A 16,456-nucleotide genomic window follows, 5' to 3' on the forward strand; every position below is an offset into this window, starting at 1 on the left:
CTGCTCACCTGCCAGGACCCCGGCCCAGCACGGTGGCTGTGTGACCCACTCCTCTCTGCTGTGCAGGCCCGTGAGCACTGCCTGGGGCTTCTGGAGGAGGCTCTGAGTAGTAACCGCCAGGCCACAGGGACCTCTGATGGGTGAGTGTCCTGAGATCCCGGGGCTGGGCCTAGAGGCATCTGCCCAGGCTGGGGAGGCTTCTCCAAGCTCTTGTTCGTTGGAGATGGCAGGAAGCCCCGCGGCCCCTGAGCGGGCAGCCCCTCCCTAGATTATGACCCCTCCTACTCTGGGGCACGCGGGGCGCAGGCCTGGCTGTTGGAGGATGGAAAGCCCCAGGTGTCAGAATCCCTGGGCCCTGAAGCCATCCCCAAGGGCCCCCAGCCCGCCTATTGCCTGTGTTCCTTCCTCCCCACAGAGCCAGCCTTCTGGCCAAGGCTGTGGAGCTGGAACACGAGATGTTCCGAAACGCCAAGATGGCCAACCTGTACAAGGCCAGTGTGCTGAAGAAGGTGGGCCCTGTGCAGGGGAGAGGCGGGGGCTCAGGATAGGAAAGGGCAGCCCCCCCACCCCAGGGCTCTGCCAGCCGCCTGGCCCCTGGAGCCACTTACGGGGTAGAGCCTGCTCTCGGCGCTGGCTGTTTCTGGCCAACCCCTGAGGACAGAACGCTCCCAGTGCCCCTCTTACACAAAGGAGAGGAGGCCCGAGTGCGGCTGTCGAGAGGAGCTGCGAGCCGCACGCCCTCCCTGTGTCCCTGCCTGTTCCTGCCAGGTAGCCGAGATCCACAAAGCCTCCAAGGATGGGCAGCTCTATGACACAGGAGGCGGAGCCAAGAAGCGCAGTGCCCAGGCCGAGCCCTCAGAGCCCAGCGAGTATGACATTCCTCCGGCCTCCCAGGTGTACTCGGTGAGCGGCTCTGGGCGTCCTTCCGAACCTAGGTCTGGGAGAAGCTGCACTCGCCCTCCGGTAGGGCACGGCCCTGGCCCTGGGGCGCCCTGGGCAGGCCCTGGAGCTTCTCTGCTTGCCTGCCCTGTCTCTGTGGCCTGAGGCCTCCGGCCCCTTCAGCCTGCCCCCGAGGGGCGTCCTCTCACCTCCCACGTTCCTGCAAGCCCCAGCCCCGAGCAGCCACGGCACGAGCAGCCGGCCGGTGTCCCCACGCGGGGCTGGAAGTCTCAACCTTCTTTCTTCCTCACAGCTCAAAGCCAAGCGGGTGGGAGCTGGTTTCCCCAAGGGCTCCTGCCTCTTCCAGACGGCCACTGAGCTGATGGGGAAGACTCAGCCCCAGGACGGAGCCCCCCAGCCCGTGCAGAGAGAGGAGCAGGAGCCCCCCAGCCAGCCCTGTGCTCTCCAGGACGAGGGCTGCAGTGAGCCCCTCCCTGGGCCCAGACCAAAGGCCTCTGGAGGTGGTGCCCACTGTGGGGGGCCCTCCCCCGAGAAGAAGGCAAAAGGCTCCCCAGGGAGCCAGTCTGTTGCCAAGATGTCGGCCAGCAAGAAACAGCAGCTCCTGGCCGCAGCGGCTCGCAAGGACTCTCAGGACATCACCCGCTTCTTCTGCCAAAGGGCGGGGAGCCCAGCCCCGGGGGCGGAGGATGCCAGCCCCGCCTGTGGGGGGGTGCAGGAGACGCCCCCGGAGAAGTGTGCGGAGGAGGAGGATGGAGCCCGAGCCCAGGGACGTTTGCCTGCCCCTCTCCAGACTGAGGAGTGCCCTGGGGCGGGGCCGGGGTAAGGGGACAGCGAGCCACGGAACCCGGTGGGATGCCGCCTGGGCCTCCTGGGACAGGGAGCAGCTGGGACCCCTAGCTCTGATGCCTGCTCTTCACTTAGGAGCCAGGGGCCTCCAGCATCCCATCCTGGGCCACCAGAGGAGACACAGCGGGGCAAGCGGCCCAGACCCCAACAGGTACTGCCAGGGTTGAGGCACAGGGAAGGGAGGAGGCCTGTGGAGGGGACCTGTGGCTGCTGCCATGGTCAGGGCTTCAGGGGACATCATGAGGGAGCCCACCGCTGAGGCCCAGTTGTCTAGTAGGAAGGGTGGGGTCAGTGGATGAGGGCCCAGGAGTGACTGCATTTGTCCCTGCCCAGGATGACCCAGAGAGCCAGGCTCAGAAGAGGCCGTGCCCCTCAGCCAAGCGCTCTGTCTCAGCTGAGGCCAAGGGCAGCATCCCGGCCAGTGCCCAGGACAGCCGGAACCCCACCGCCCAAGGCCCCAGCCAGCCGTCAGCTCCTGGCATCCCCCTGAAGGAAGCTGCGAACATTGTGGTCAAGTGTCTGACGCCTTTCTACAAGGAGGGCAAGTTTGCATCCAAGGTAGGGTGAGCGGGCGGGCTCCAGCCAGGCCTGGCGCACAGGGAGCAGTGGGGGCTGGGGACACAGAACGTGAGCCCCTGCAGGCAGAAGCGGCTCGGCCCTCCCTGGGGTCCGCCTCGCCCTGGCTCAGGGCCGGGCCCTGCCCCCTGCTGCTCCTTTCCCTGTGCCCTCCAGGAGCTGTTCAAAGGCTTCGCCCGCCACCTGTCCCACCTCCTGACTCAGAGGCCCTCTCCCGGAAGGAACGGTCAGTGCTGGGGGAGGGGGCGGGGTGTGCAGGGAGGAGACGGCCCTCACCTCCTCACACTCACCCCTCCCCTGTAGTGAAAGAAGAGGCCCAGAACCTCATCAAGCAGTTCTTCCACGGCCGGACCCGGTGCGAGAGTGAGGCTGACTGGCACGGCCTCTTTGACCCACAGAGATGACCCCGCCGTGACTGCCCTCCCAGACGCTGCCCCACACCAGCCTGGCCTTGCTCTCCAGCGGGGAGGCCGGCGGGCTCGCTGGTGCCAAGGGCATTCTCAGGGTCTTTGCTCTGTCTAACCACAGCTTGCTTTGGGGATGGCCCCAGACACCTCCCAAATCAAGATCAGAGGCCAGGGGTCGGCCCACCTTCCTGCCTCCTAAGCCTGTGGTCCCGTCTCGCCCCCCCCCCCCCCCCCCCCGCCTCTCCTGGCTCCCAGGGCTTGGTTCTCTGGTCAGACGCCCAAGCTAGAAGGTGGGTGGGTGGCTGGTGTGCCTGCCGCTGGGTGGGAGGGGGCGTGGCCCCTCCCTCTCTTGTCAGAGAACTGTAAGCCAGGGTGAGGCCCACCTGTCCAGGGTGCTGGGGCCTGCTCAGGGGGAGCCCTTGCCAGGCCCCTTCCCTGAGGTGCCAGCCTCACCCCAGGCGCAGAGCTTGTGGGAAGGGGGGCAGCAGCCGGCCCTGCTCCCTCCCCCGCTGCTGGTAGGAAGGCCAGGCCCCACCGAGATGTTTACAAGAGGAATAAAGTCCCACGCGTGTGTCTGGGTAAACACGTGCGCGCACACAGCCCTTTTCCTCGAGCGTTTTATTTCCTCAGTAGCCACGTGCCCCAAACCCGGGCTCCTGCTCCCTGGGGGCCTGGGCGGGGCCTGGGACCTGGCAGGCATCTCCCAGACCTGGAGCCCACCCCTGGGGGAGCCTGGCTCCTCTCTGTCTAACAGCCCCCACCTAGTGGTGTCCACTTAGGCCTGCTGGATTCCAGAACACAGCCAGGTGTGAAATCCAAGCAGAATGACCTGGGGGACTCGGGCCGCGGACAGCCTCTAATCCATCTCCCCACGCCCCACCCTCAGTGGAGACCTGGCCACTGGGCCACGGGCAGGCTGCTGTCCAGCAGGAAGACGATGGTGTACAGCAGCTCCTGGGCCTGTCCAAAGGAAGCACGTCAGTGTGGGGCCCCCAGGCCAGCCCCCGCCCCGCCCCCACCACTGCTGAGCACGGCCCGTGGGCCCAAGCTCCTGCTGCACCCCAGTGGCCACTCACCTGCGGCAGCTCAAGCCACATGGACTGAGGGCTGTCAGCCGAGCCATAGTTGATCTCCAGACCGGGAGGGCCCCCCGGCTCCAGTGGGCTCAGCAGGTGCAGCTGCTGCAGGTCCTTCAGGTCGATGGAGCCACACGTTTTCTGGGGACAGCAGATAGAAAGAAGGCCGTGGCTCCCTGGGGTGGGGCCGCAGGGTGGTGGAGAGGAATGGCCTGAGGGCCGCCTGGGGCAGAAGCCCTGCCTACCTGGGAGCCGGGGTCCAGCAGGAGGAGGTGCTGGCGGTTGAGCCCCAGAAGGGCAGGTCCGGGGAGGGCCAGGTTGCTCACTCGCTGCACCACGTAGACAGTGTGGCCGAAGAGGGGCAGCTGGCTCGTGGCCTCTGGGGACAGGGAGGACAAGGCAGGAATTTGCTGGGTCCCTGGAACCTGTGCTCTGTGGCCCCCCAGGACAAGGGAAACGGAAGCCGCCTCAGTCTGCCGTCCACCCAGCCCTCCTGGCCCCCGACCCACTGATGAAGCTGATCTGGGCTTCTTGCGAGCTGTGTCCTTGCAGCTTCTGCAGCTCCTGCCCCATCAGACTCCTCACAGCGGCCACGTCCACCTGCCAGTGCAGCAGCTTCGGGATGTAGGTCAGCAGTTCCTGCCTGGGCACACAGCTGGGCTCAGTCCCGCCCACGACCACAGACCTGGTGCAGGGCTGGGCATACAGCAGGTGCCGGATAACCAGACTGCTGCCTGCTGGGGGTGCAGCGAGGGGGCCTGGGGTAGGGTGGAGGAGACAGGTCCTCGGCCCAGTGTGGCAGCCTGTCTGGTTAGTCAGGAAGGGTACAAGACCAGTGGCCTTGACCATGGAGGCGCGCACGTCATGGGCTGGAGGACAGGTTTGGGCGAGCGCTGAGGTGGGGCGAGGAGTGATGGGAAGTACAGGGGCCAAGCTCTCACGCACTCTGACGGGGGGTTCTTGTCAGCCTTGCCAAGGTGCTGGAGGGCAGCCAGCCTGGCCAGCTGGGCGTCCGCCTGGGCGCTGACCATCAGTTTCCCCTGGAGGTAGTCCCGCAGCACCTGAGCAGGGAGGGCCGTGAGCTGGCGGCTCCAGGGCGCAAGCAAAGTCCTGCCGTCCCCCTCCCGCCTTCCAGCTACCACAGACCCACATCCTCGTGGGAGGGGGCTTAGAGGTAACCCAGGCGGGAAGTAGGGCACTCGAGGGCACAGCAGTCCAGGCGTGGGTGGGCTGACCTGGCTGAAGTGGGTGCTGATGTAGGTGGAGTTATCGAAGTGCAGTGGGGTCTCCCAGCCAAGCCGCCGGCTGTGCAGGCTCACTTTCTGGTGCACCAGCACGCTGTTGAGGTACTCGTGGGGCCAGAGGGGCCGCACCAGCTCGCCTGCACAGGGAGCCGGGGTCCACAGCCGCCCCCTGCTCAGAACACGCCCTGCCCTGCCGCCACGGGCGGCAGGAGAGCGGTCCCAGCAGGGGAGACGCCAGCACCCCGGACCCAGCTGAGCCTCTGCTCCCTCCGGGGCTCACCTTCCCCTTTGATGAGGAAGAGGGCAAACTCCTGCAGTTCCTGGGGGTCACTGATGCCCATCTGCCCGCACAGCTCCTCCAGCACTTCCGCTGCCACCTGCGCACACGGGCGTCATGTGACAACGGGCACGCGGCCAGGGGTGGCCTCTGCCCGTGCACGGCCCCCAGTCCTACTCACCGTGAACGTCTCAATGTTCGTCTTGTAATCCACATTCCCAGGCAGGTGAATGAGAAGCAGGCGGGCCACCTGTCCCTTCTGCCGGGGCAGATGGCAGGGTCAGTCCACCAGCAGGCAGAGGTCCCGGCTCTGCACACTCCCCCCTGCCGGGGAAGTCCCAGAAGGCCCCTCCGCCCGCCCAGTACCAGGAAAGCCTTCATTTCACTCGGAGGGGGCAGGCGCCGGCGACCGCCGTATTTGACTGTGCGCTGCAGGTTCTTCTGGCTGCTCCGGGCCAGCTCTGCCGGCGAGCAAGGCTGCAGTCAGGAGCCTGTCCCAGTCCCTCCCCGCCCGCTGAGCTCTCTCCCCTGCTCTCTGCCCCCAGAGGCACCTTGGCCAGGGCCCGAATCCTGCAGGAACTTGGTCACGTAGGGCATCAGCGTGGTGGACGGCGGGAAGAAGCCCGTGAGGAGGCTGAGGAAGCTCCAGCCTCGCGCGCAGCGCTCCCTGCCGGGCAGACACCTGACCTCAGGCCGGCCCGGTTAGGGCGCTGTGCTGCCCCCAGAGGTCCCCGCCACCCTCCAGTCCCCACTCACGGCCGGGGGTGTCCTGTGACCTGCTTGATGGCCTGGCAGTAAATCTCATCCCTGAGGTTCTCCTCACCGGACAACTGTGGGGATGAGACGGGCAGGTGGACGGGGCGGGCCTGGGGCCGAGAGCCGGCGGGTGCGGGGGATCTGAGGTTGGGAGCAATCCTGCTAACACCAGCGGGCTGGGGCCCAGCCAAGGGGACGTCCCGCGGCCACCTCTCAGTCTCTGCCTGATACCCTCTGTCCCACGGGTCACTCCATCTTCACACACTTCCTGACCCTTCATGGTCATTGTCACTGGGTCTCCTTGGCCCCTAGGGGGCGCTGTATCCTGAGCCTCCGTCTACACTCCCCGTGGTGGTCTCAGAGGATCCCTGGCCCCCTTCCAGCCCAGACCCCTCCCCTCTGCCCCCTCAGCGAACCCTCCCGCTTCTCACCTCTGCCGCTGCTGCCCGCAGTCTCTTACCTGGGACCCTTGTCCTTAACCCCCCAGAATCTCGACAGCCAGGGTGACCCCCGCCAAACGCAAACCAAAGCTCTCCCCAAAAGCCTACAGCGGTTTCCCTCCGGAAACCCCACAATAGCCTGCGGAGCCTGCTGCCTCCCGGGCCCACCGTCCCCTCACTCGGCCTCAGCTCTTGTCAGGACTGTCACCACGCCGCTCCCTGCCCCCCACCCCCGGCCCGGACGCCCTGTCCCGTGCACACACGGCTCCTTCCCCAGCTTTGCCCACCGCCTCCTCCCACGAGGTGGTAGCTCTACAGAGACCTCACCTTTAGGTTCAGAACCACGCCTCCCGCGTGCAGTAGGTGCTCAGAGAACGCTTCTGATGCGTTTGAAGGTGGCCAGGGGAGGGGGACCCCAGCCAGCCACTCTGGGCTCGTGGCCGCTGCCCACCTGCCCAGCCCCCACAGCGCTCACATTTTACCTTCAGCAGCTCATAGAGCAGGTTCACCGCGTCCTTGCCCCGGCGCTTAGACTGGTCCCCCATAAACTGCATCAGAGCTGCGGGCAGGACAAGACGCAGTGAGCTGCCAGCAGGCCTGGCCCAGCCCGAGCTGTCGCCACCCAGGGCCTGGCCCGCCACCTGCATGTGGCCCAGGCATGGCAGCTGTCTCCTGCTGTACCGACAAGGAAATCAAGTCCCCGGGACTAGCACATGATGCGTGGCATGGACCAGACCCTCCCACGACCTCTCAGTCCCACACACCACAGCCCACGGCTCGGGTGAGAAGTGGGGGCACAGGAACCCCCAGCGAGCGTCACGGAGTTGGCAGACTGGGGCGGGGCCAGGCAGAGCTCAAGGAGAGAGGGGGGCCGTGTGCCAGGCTGAGGACCCAGTGAGATGGCACGTGGCGAGACTCAGCTCCGCCCACCAGGTGGTAGGACAGCAAAACGAAATGCAAGCCAAGGAATTGGTGCCAATCAGCTGGATCCAAGATGGTGCCTCACTTGGTCTCAAGTTGACCGCACTCTTCATCACGCCCGCATTATAATGCATTAGCATAAAGAATCGTCCCCCAGACACCACGGTGGTTCACAGTTGCCATGACAACCGTGGAAGGAGAGAAGTGGGGTGGGTCCCTAATTCCTGGAAGCCGCCACCTCTTTCCCAGGACGAAGCTGCTCCTTCCACCAGACCTGGGCGTGCATGTGTGCAAGCCCACGCGGAGGTGCTGAGACAGCGCACGGGGCTGCTCTGTGGAGTCGCCTGCCCTTGGCCACTTTCCTTAATGAAAACGCTCTTCGCCGGCTGTGACGATGTCGCCCTCTCCCGGGAGCCAGGCACCCTCCTGAAGCCAGCGTGGCCCACACGGTGGCAGCCCCGGGACACGGCAGCCACTCACCCTGGAAGCTTGCCACGGCTTGCCTGCTCGTGTCCTCGTCCTTAAAGCTGATGAGTGACTCCTGGATGGGCACCTGCGGCCAAAGAGGCCGGGCTGAGCGTCTGGGCCCGGGGCGGGCAGGGCAGACGCGGCCGCCAGACTCGTCCCCGCTGGCCCTTACCTTGGTGTACTGCACCAGGCTGGCTCTGGCCTTCCCCTCACCTGTCAGGTCCAGCCTGTGGGGGCAGAGGGGAGGCCCTGTTTGACTCCCACCCTTGTTCCAGGGCAAGGACGGGCTGGTGACAGCCCTGAGGCCTCCGTGCACAGAGAGGGGCTGGCCCAGGGCACTCACGGGGTCTGCGGCTTCCGGAAGTAACGCAGGGCGAATTCCTGCATGGTGTAGCTGTGGGGGTCAGCGGACAGGGAAGAGTAGGCCACAGAGGAGGGCAGGCTGGTGGCCTCCGAGTCGTCGCTGAATGCCTGGCTCCGGCGATGTGCAGGGCGCTGGGGGCACAGGAGATCTGACGCCACTCAGAGACCCAGGGACCCTGCCCCAGCCCCACCCTCACCCCTGCAACAGCGAGGGGCCCAGGGCCAGCCCCTGCCTGCAAGGCTGGCAGACCAAGCGCCGCCCGCCACAGCCGGTGCCCCCTCACCTCCGAGACCCTGCTCCACTGCGCCAGCCCCGGCTCCCCCAGCGGCAGCTGGCTCTTGCGCCAGCGGCTGCTCCCCTGCTCCGAGAAGGAGAAGTCAGGCGCCGCGGCCGGCTGTACCAGGTCAGCAGGGAAAAGCCCAGAGCGGCCCTTGGTGGAGCCAAACTGCCAGCCTGGGAGAAGTCCAAGAGCAGAGGCTCAGCCCCCGGGCCCCTCCGGGGGCCCACCCACGCGCGGTGCCTCCCCCCTGCCCCGCTGCGGCTCCCCGGGGGTACCCGGTTCCAGAGTGGCCACCGGCAACAGCTTGATGAGGTCCCCGCGGTGGAAGCTGAGCAGGCTGCTGTCATCGGTGATGTAGCTACGCAGGGCGACGACATAGCCAGAGTCCTGCGGGCAGTGGGGGAGCGGACGGGCCTGGGACTCTATCTGCCCCCAGCCCCCACAGCTGGCCTCCCCGCTCCCGCCACGACCCCCAGCCCCAGGGAAAGCAGCCAGATCCAGCGCTGGCGCAGGGGAGCCCGCCCAGCCCCCCGCGGGCCAAGCTTGCCTTCTTGAGTTCACTCAGGAATAGCTCCACCATGGCCTTGATGGCCTTGGCCCGGGCCGAGTGCAGCACCAGCTGCTCACTCTTCAGCGACAGCTCCAGGCTGGAGCCGCCCCGGCACTCCACGCCCAGCACCTCGGCAAAGCTGCGCACAGGGTGCGGGTGAGCTGGGGGCCAGCCGGGCCCACCTGCCCAGCCCCGCCCCCTCACTCCCGCCCAGGCTCTGCGCACCTATAGGAGCAGAGTGTCTTCAGCTGGTCCAGGTGGAAGCTGGGGCCTTGGGTCACTTTGAGCAGCCTCAGCCCCCGGTGGGACACACCCAGCAGCTGCACGTCGCTGCCGTTCCCACCCTGCCGTGGGGGGACACGAGTGGGTCACCGGCAGGCTCCTGAGTCCCACCATGGCCCCAGACACCCTGGAGCTGCGCTGGGTGCTCGCCCATCGGCAGAGGGCTCAGGCCTGTGCACACTGCGGTCCAGACTGCACCCCACGCCCTACCCCCACTGACCGAGACGGGGAAGATGCGGGAGAAGTAATTGGCCCAGTTGTCCCGGGCGGCCACCACGATGCGCTTCCTGACGCTGTCTTCGGCGGTGCTGAGGGAGTCCAGACCCACCTCCAAGTGTCCTGAGGGCGGGAGGGGCCCAGGCCAGGCTCAGGGTCCCCTGCTCCCAGGGTTCGCTCCCACGGCCGCCCTCCCCACCCCCAGCCCCAGCTGCTGCCCCAGGCCGGTACCCAGCAGGTCCTTCATCTTGGACCGCTCCTCCTGGGAGATCCGGGTGCAGGATTCGGCAAAGGTGTCCCGCAGGATCTGGGGGCAGAGCCGGGCGGTCATCAGCAGGTCCTGGGGTCAGGGTCTCCCCAGGGCAGCCACGCACAGGCACAGAGAGGCTGCAGAGGCTCACCAGGGCTTGGTGGTCTGAGCAGGGCCCACTGGGGGGTGCAGGTGGGGCAGGGAGAGACCCAGGGCTCCCACACCCAGGGCTGAGTCTGCCCAAACAGCTCTCCTGTCTCTCCCCCTTCCCCCTGGGCTCCAGCCGCCTCCCTGCGCAGGGACCCCACCTCAGCTGCTGTTGGCTCAGCTGAAATAAGCCTCCCTGGAAGACGGGACGGTGGGGGAGGGGGAGGTGGGAGAGGCGACTGCAGATTTAGGGAACAGAGGTGCAGTCCTGGGAACACCCAGAGGTGGCAAAGTGATGACCACCATTTAAGAAGCTCCTACGCCCCCCCCCAACACACACACATTGGTGTTAATCCAGCCCAGGGGTGCGGCCAGGGCCCCATGGGCAGTCCGCCTGCCCCGGAGTCGCAGGTCGGCAGGTGGGCCAGGCTCTCACCTGCTCACAGAGGAGTTTGAGGCCGTAGGGGTGGCTGAAGGCCTCCCGGGGGTAAAACACCTGGCCCAGGAGACAAGGCAGGGCTGAGATCAGCAGGGGGTCCCCACCCAGCCTACCTCTGCCTTCCCCCAGGCCCCATCCTCTCGCCCACCTCCTTGCGCAGGAACAGCCTCCAGGGGGCGCTGGCGTAGGAGAAGCACACGCTGCCGGAAGGCACCAGCAGCCGGGTGGAGAACCCCTGGTCCCTCATGGGCTCCGGCAAGTCGCGGGGGCGGGGGTGGGAGGGGTGCGGGCCCTCAGGCGAGGTGACTGGGCCGTCAGGAGGGAGACCATCAGCCCCACGAGCCCCCCCAAAAGGCCCCGCACTCCGCCTCCAGCCACCTCACTCTGGCTCACGGCACCTGCTCCCGCCTCCACGTCCTGCCCTCAGTGGCCCCTGGTGATCCTGACCACGTCACCAGGGCCACTAAATTCCCCACGGAGCTGTCACAGCTGCATCAAGGACAACACCCTGTGTGTGACAGCTCCTCGGTCCCAGAAAGGTCCCGGGGGTGCCCGGCCCCCGCCCTGGGCAGGAACGAGGAAGCTGGACACCCCAGCCCCGGCTCAAAGTCCGGAAGCCGGGGCCGCTGGCCGGGTGGGGATGACTTCAGCCGTGGGTGCCAAGAGCTGCCCTGGCGAAGCCCACCACGCAGGGCGCCGGGGTCCTCACCATGAGGCTCTGCCGCTGGGGTCCCGGGGTCCACAGGTGGAGGCAAGGGGGGTGCCGGTGGAGGAGGGAGTGCCTGGGCAGCGGGCAGGGTATGGCTGAACAGGTCCCGGAGGGGCTCCTGCTTCTCCCGGATGGAGCTGGAGGGCCCGGGCCGGGGGGCATCCTTGGGCCGTGGAGCCACAGCCGGTGGGGGCGCCTTCCCTAGGCTGGGGGACAGCGTCTGAGGGGTGCAGAGAGGACGTGCAGGCTGAGTCTAGGGACAAAGCCAAGTGAGCCCTGCCCAGAGCAGCCCAGCACCCAGATAGGCCAGACGGGGGTGCTCACCGAGGGGGGGGAGTGGGTACCGTTGATCCCCAGTTTGGCCAGAGCCTCGTCCTTGGGGTCGTTTTTCTTCCAGAAGGCTTTGGGGGTCCTTGCGGGAGAAGGAGGAGGTCACCAGGTGCACGGGGTGATTCCCTGCAGAGGGAGGCCGCCTCCACCAGGGAGCCCACCTGGATGGCTGTACGGGCACAGGCACCGGCCCCGGGCGGCTCTGGTACATCCGGATGATGTTGCGGATTTCCCTGCTAGGTTCTGGCCGCTGGGACGTGCCGTTCAAGTTGCGCACCGTGGGCCTCCTGCCCTGGGCCGGCCCCGCCTTCTCCTCCGGCTTTGGCTTGGCCTCGTTGGCAGCTTTGTCCCTGCCTCGTTGCAGGGGCTCCTTCCCTCCTGGGGGACGAGGGGGGGCCGGCCCCGCCTTCTCCTCCGGCACTGGCTCGGCCTCGTTGGCAGCTTTGTCCCTGCCTCGTTGCAGGGGCTCCTTCCCTCCTGGGGGACGAGGGGGGGCCGGCCCCGCCTTCTCCTCCGGCTCTGGCTCGGCCTCATTGGCAGCTTTGTCCCTGCCTCGTTGCAGGGGCTTCTTCCCTCCTGGGGGAGGAGGAGGGGCCGGCACTGACCGGAAAAGGAGAGACCATTAAACACAGCCTTGCAGAGCCACAGGCGCCTCAGCCTCCCCCCCCCATACCTGCTCCCACGTCCTCTCCTTTCTCCTCCTCCCCTTCCTCCTCCTCCTCCTCCTGCTGTGGGATCCGGATCTTGGCTGGAGGCTTCATGGTTTTCACCCTGATTTGCTCTTGCCCTGTAGGTGCCCAGATGGACTCCATCACCCACGATCCCCCAGGGAGCTGCCCCGTCCCCCGTCTGGGGTCCTGGAAAGGCCACAGGGACTCAGGGGAGCAGGGCACACCCCGCCCCAGCCAGCTCAGGGGCCTGAGCTGAGTTTCCTGTGGGCTGCCACCCTGCGCCTCCTCACCCATCTTCTGGAAATAGTCCCGCTTCTGCTGGAAGCTCTTGGGGTACAGGGGCCCGTCCGGGGAGTCTTCCGAGTCCTCGTCCTGGCAGACGGAGAGAGAGCAGCCCCACAGCAGGGTCGCCACACTCCGCATCTCCCTGACTCCTGCCCCCCACCCCGTATCTCTCACCCCTGCAGCCCTGGCACCTGCTGCCCCCACCCCCTCTGCCTGGCCTTGGCTTCTTACCCTCAAGCTGGCGCCCACGGGCTCCAGATCCCGCTTTGGCTCCACCCGGGGAGTAGGGGGCTTCTTGGGCTTTGGGGTGACGGCGGGGGGTGGGTCCTGGGCGGCGTCCCTGGAGGCCTGCGCCTGGCGCTGGCGCTGTTGGGCCTGCTGCTCCAGGGACAGGCTCATGGCCTGCGTGGTCATCTGCTGGGCCTGAGGGGGCGGGGCGGCGGCCGGATGAGAGCCCTGGCGGGCCCGGCCCCGGCCCTGTGCTCCCCCAGGCAGCCGGGCGGGCCCCGCCCCTCACCAAGAGCATCGCCTGCTGGTTGATGAAGTTCTGTTGCTGCTGCGCCAGCTGCCTCGTGTCCAGGCTGGGGAGCAGCGGCTGCGGCTGTGGCGGCACCATCATGGCTGCGAGGGCACCCGTGGGCCGACCAGGTGAGCGCCTCGGCCCAGCTCAAGGCCCTGGGCCCACTGTGCCCTCTGGGCTCCCGGCAGGACCCTCCCTCCTGAGAAGGGAGCCGGTGCCCCCAGCCCAGTCATACCTGGCATGGTGGGGACTGTGCCCATCGCTGGCATCATGGACAAGGGTGCAGGTATCATGGCCGGCTGGTACCCGGGCATCTGCACCACCCCTGGGTACACTAAGGGAACAGGGCCCTCCTGGGTTAGTCCCGGCCTGGGCCCGCACGCCGCCTCCCTCCCAGCCCCAGGTAGGACCCCAGCTGTCCGACGGGTCCCAGGCCATGCCCAGGAGGCCCTGTGTGAGAATCAGCCTGGCACTCACCGAAGGGGTAGGCTTGCTGCGGGGTCCCGATGCCACCCCCTCCCTTCATGCGGCCGCTCAGAGCCCAGCCTTGCTCCAGGTCCTGCAGGGGCCGGGGTCACAGGTCAGAGCCGAGCCCCGGAACAGTGGAAGAGGCAGCAGAGGCCCAGGGGCACAGGCCAGGGGCAGGATGCGGGCGGGGTGGCCACTCAGGACACTCACGCTGCCTCCCGGGGAGAAGACCGGCTCAAAGAGGTGGTCCAGGAAGCCCTCCAGGCTCCCCGGCGTCCGGGCCTCCCCTGTGGGGCAGGGAGAGGGCTGTGTGAGAGAGCCTGGGCGAGGGGCTTCCCGCACCCCATGTCCCTCACTCTGCCAGTCCCAGAGTGCCCAGGTCGGCCTCACCTGCGTGTCCCGTGCCGGGCAGTGTTGGAGCTGGACCTGGAGGGAGGCCTGGGGGCAGTGTGGGGGCCTGGACACCAGGGGCGGGGGGGATGTCCTCGGCTCTGCAGGAAACAGTGGGTCTGGCTAAGGGGGCGGCGTCCAGGCCAAGGCCAAAGGTGGAAGCTGCTAAGGGGGCAGGAGGAGGCTCGGCTCGGAGGGCTGGGAAGCACCGAAGGGTGGCTGTGGGTGTCACCAGCAGGGGCGGGGGGGGGGATGGGAGAAACTCACAGGCCAAGGGGGGTTATGGGGTAGCCTTGGGGTTGGGCTGGGTCCCCCAGGTCCTCGGTCTGGCCGATGAGGTCCAGCACAATGTCGCAGCCAGCCAGGTCCTGCCAGGTGTCCCCGGAGTGCAGTGACACAGACCAGCCACGAGGGGGCGCCTCCAGGCCTCTGCAGGGGACAGGGGTGTGCAGTAGGGGTGGTCAGCAAGGCCCATGGCCATCCAGAAGGGACAGGGACTGAGGGCGGGCCAAGCTGCTCCGTGTGCCACTTGCGTCCTGTGTTTATACTGAACGGGGCGGGCTTGATGGCTCCCTGGTCATTAAACATTTTTAAGGACCTCCGTGGAAGGGCAATACCGCGGGCAAGATAAACTTGTGCCCTGGAGCCCCTCCAGTTGCAGGCACCCGCTCGCCAGCAGCAGGAACACCCTCAGTGGGTACCTCGTGGCTCTAATGCTCCCACTTATTTGCGGACCTACTGAGTTGGAATCTGGGCATGGGTGCTTACACCCCTTTATAATCACAGTCTGGACCCCGGCCTCTCACCTCACACCTCCCCTGCCCCTGGCCCTTGTGGGCAGCCGAGGGTGGGGGACAATGCTGGGGTCTGGCCGTACCCCCCCGACCCCACACCTGTTCTGCAGGATCCACCCAGCCAGTTGCTCCCCTGTGGTCCAGGACTCCACCTCGGCTGAGTAGCTCTCCTCTGTGGGGCGGGGGGCGCAGAGAGTGAGGGTCAGCCGGGCCCTTCCTGATGGCCAAGGGCTGCGGAGGGGAGATCCGGGTCCCAGGGGAGGGGCAGCAGGAAGGGGTCCCGGGAGGAAGCGCCCCACCCCGCCGCGCCCCGGGTCTGGGGAGGCCTCTGCAGGAGGCGGCCATCACCACTGAAGGTGAACACGTCCAGCGCCATGCGGCCCCGCCGCCATCCGGCCGTCCACTCGAGCTGGGTAGGGGGATGGGCCCGTGCGGCCCCGGGGGCCAGCGGCGTCTGCTCCAGGGCCCCCAGGAGCTTGTGCTGACACAGCGCCGCCATGCCCTGGGGGGCCTGGTCAGACACGAACCTGGGGGAACAGCGCGGGCTGCTGTGGAGGCGGTGGTCCCCGACTCCCCCTGCCCCGGCCCGGCCCCCACTCGCCAGCCCCCTTACTTGAGCAGCGGTTTCTGCAGGGCAGGCGTCGGGGGGAAGGCACTGAGCAGGACAGCCATGAGGGCCCAGCCTCGCTGGCTTTGCTGCTCGTCTGGGTTGTGCCAGAGCTGGGCCACCAGCTGGCTGAAGAGCTCGTCCCGGAGCCCTGGGCAGCGCTGGCCCTGCCGCACCAGGTACAAGCCCATGGCCTGCTCCTGCCAGGGGGGCAGGGATCCGTCCCCCAGTAGCCGCAGCATCTGTGACACAAAGCCAGGCCAGGGTGGAGATGCAGGGCTCCCGTGTGCACGCACGTGGCCAGGCCCCGCCTGTCCCCTCTCCGCCATGTCACTCACCACCCTGTTGATGTCCAGGGCCGGCTCAGAGTTCTCAGCATCCAGGCGGGTCAGGGGCCTGGCCAGTGGCTGCCCTGGGCTGGGCAGGGACGGCTCCTGCGTGAGGGAGGGGGACACGGCGCCTGGGCACGTCCCGTCGCACTGACAGGCGGGAGGACGGTCCCCGGGGGAGCCCTACAGAGCACACATCCTGGGGGGAACGGCTGGCCCCCAGCTCTTTGATTAGAAAATTGATAGAACTCTGAGAACAGTATAATGAAGATAATGACCCCACAACTAACATCACCCTGCCTGCGAGAACACCATTTTAGCTCCTATTTCTGGTTCCACTTTTTGTGCACTCGTTCTAGAACATTCCATGCACTCCTCCCCCAACTACCAGTTTTGTTTTGTTTTAACAAATTGATTTCTTCCCTTCCATTCTCCTTCTTTCTCTTTTCACCTTCCCTCCTTCTTTCCTTTTTTTTTTTTTTTTAAGATTTATTATTTATTTGAAAGGCGGAGTTACAGGGAAAGAGAGAGGTCTTCCATCCGCTGGTTCACTCCCCAAGTGACCGCAATGTCCAGGGCTGTGCCAGGCCAAAGCCCAGAGCCAGGAGCTTCTTCCAGGTCTCCCACGTGGGTGCAGGGGCCCAAGCACTTGGGCCATCTTCTACTGACTTTCCCAGGCCATAGCAGGGAGCTGGATTGGAAGTGGAGCAGCTGAGACTCGATCCAGCACCCATATAGGATGCCGGCACTGCAGGGGTCAGCTTTACCCACTACACCACAGCGCCGGCCCCCAACCATTATTTTTAAGCAAGATCAAGAAGCTGCTCCGTGTGCCATCTGCGTCCTGTGTTTATACTGAACGGGGCAGGCATGATGGCTCCCTGGTCATTAAACTTTCTTTAAGGACCTCCGTG

At 66.6% G+C, this 16,456-nt stretch overlaps 2 protein-coding genes across 4 annotated transcripts in view; one reads left to right on the forward strand and one right to left on the reverse strand.

Moving 5' to 3' along the window:
- RECQL5 (RecQ like helicase 5) overlaps window positions 1–3,328 on the forward strand; it is a 37,273-nt gene extending 33,945 nt beyond the window's left edge. For 2 of the 3 annotated variants that reach the window (XM_008250950.4, XM_070060299.1), the window contains exons 12-19: window positions 67–140; window positions 416–509; window positions 769–903; window positions 1,193–1,719; window positions 1,822–1,897; window positions 2,080–2,304; window positions 2,479–2,548; window positions 2,626–3,328. In XM_008250950.4, coding sequence (XP_008249172.2) covers window positions 67–140; window positions 416–509; window positions 769–903; window positions 1,193–1,719; window positions 1,822–1,897; window positions 2,080–2,304; window positions 2,479–2,548; window positions 2,626–2,726 — 1,302 coding nt within the window. In that variant the 3' untranslated portion in view covers window positions 2,727–3,328. Of the gene's footprint in view, window positions 1–66; window positions 141–415; window positions 510–768; window positions 904–1,192; window positions 1,720–1,821; window positions 1,898–2,079; window positions 2,305–2,478; window positions 2,549–2,625 lie in introns of those variants that run through there. The other variant, XM_051838408.2, reaches the window with a different exon arrangement.
- Window positions 3,329–3,332: 4 nt separating this feature from the next.
- The window catches only part of MYO15B (myosin XVB), a 29,123-nt gene continuing 15,999 nt past the window's right edge, over window positions 3,333–16,456 (reverse strand). Inside the window, exons 26-64 of the mRNA XM_070060895.1 lie at window positions 15,552–15,647; window positions 15,220–15,455; window positions 14,955–15,133; window positions 14,706–14,778; window positions 14,080–14,241; window positions 13,813–13,913; window positions 13,633–13,709; window positions 13,432–13,513; window positions 13,190–13,288; window positions 12,952–13,055; window positions 12,666–12,857; window positions 12,440–12,521; window positions 12,152–12,265; window positions 11,640–12,078; window positions 11,473–11,560; window positions 11,149–11,368; window positions 10,588–10,745; window positions 10,437–10,496; window positions 9,835–9,910; window positions 9,608–9,726; window positions 9,331–9,449; window positions 9,103–9,244; window positions 8,831–8,942; window positions 8,559–8,728; window positions 8,255–8,406; window positions 8,084–8,138; window positions 7,924–7,996; window positions 7,005–7,081; window positions 6,083–6,156; window positions 5,878–5,993; window positions 5,693–5,787; window positions 5,508–5,585; window positions 5,330–5,426; window positions 5,041–5,186; window positions 4,751–4,866; window positions 4,315–4,448; window positions 4,051–4,184; window positions 3,806–3,946; window positions 3,333–3,689 (exon numbers count right to left, since the gene is read on the reverse strand). Of these exons, the coding sequence (XP_069916996.1) occupies window positions 3,612–3,689; window positions 3,806–3,946; window positions 4,051–4,184; window positions 4,315–4,448; window positions 4,751–4,866; window positions 5,041–5,186; window positions 5,330–5,426; window positions 5,508–5,585; window positions 5,693–5,787; window positions 5,878–5,993; window positions 6,083–6,156; window positions 7,005–7,081; window positions 7,924–7,996; window positions 8,084–8,138; window positions 8,255–8,406; window positions 8,559–8,728; window positions 8,831–8,942; window positions 9,103–9,244; window positions 9,331–9,449; window positions 9,608–9,726; window positions 9,835–9,910; window positions 10,437–10,496; window positions 10,588–10,745; window positions 11,149–11,368; window positions 11,473–11,560; window positions 11,640–12,078; window positions 12,152–12,265; window positions 12,440–12,521; window positions 12,666–12,857; window positions 12,952–13,055; window positions 13,190–13,288; window positions 13,432–13,513; window positions 13,633–13,709; window positions 13,813–13,913; window positions 14,080–14,241; window positions 14,706–14,778; window positions 14,955–15,133; window positions 15,220–15,455; window positions 15,552–15,647 (4,866 nt within the window). The 3' untranslated portion in view covers window positions 3,333–3,611. The remainder of the gene's footprint in view (window positions 3,690–3,805; window positions 3,947–4,050; window positions 4,185–4,314; window positions 4,449–4,750; window positions 4,867–5,040; window positions 5,187–5,329; window positions 5,427–5,507; window positions 5,586–5,692; window positions 5,788–5,877; window positions 5,994–6,082; window positions 6,157–7,004; window positions 7,082–7,923; window positions 7,997–8,083; window positions 8,139–8,254; window positions 8,407–8,558; window positions 8,729–8,830; window positions 8,943–9,102; window positions 9,245–9,330; window positions 9,450–9,607; window positions 9,727–9,834; window positions 9,911–10,436; window positions 10,497–10,587; window positions 10,746–11,148; window positions 11,369–11,472; window positions 11,561–11,639; window positions 12,079–12,151; window positions 12,266–12,439; window positions 12,522–12,665; window positions 12,858–12,951; window positions 13,056–13,189; window positions 13,289–13,431; window positions 13,514–13,632; window positions 13,710–13,812; window positions 13,914–14,079; window positions 14,242–14,705; window positions 14,779–14,954; window positions 15,134–15,219; window positions 15,456–15,551; window positions 15,648–16,456) is intronic.

This window comes from Oryctolagus cuniculus, chromosome 17 (assembly GCF_964237555.1).
Source record: "Oryctolagus cuniculus chromosome 17, mOryCun1.1, whole genome shotgun sequence".
NCBI classification, from domain to species: Eukaryota; Metazoa; Chordata; class Mammalia; order Lagomorpha; family Leporidae; genus Oryctolagus; species Oryctolagus cuniculus.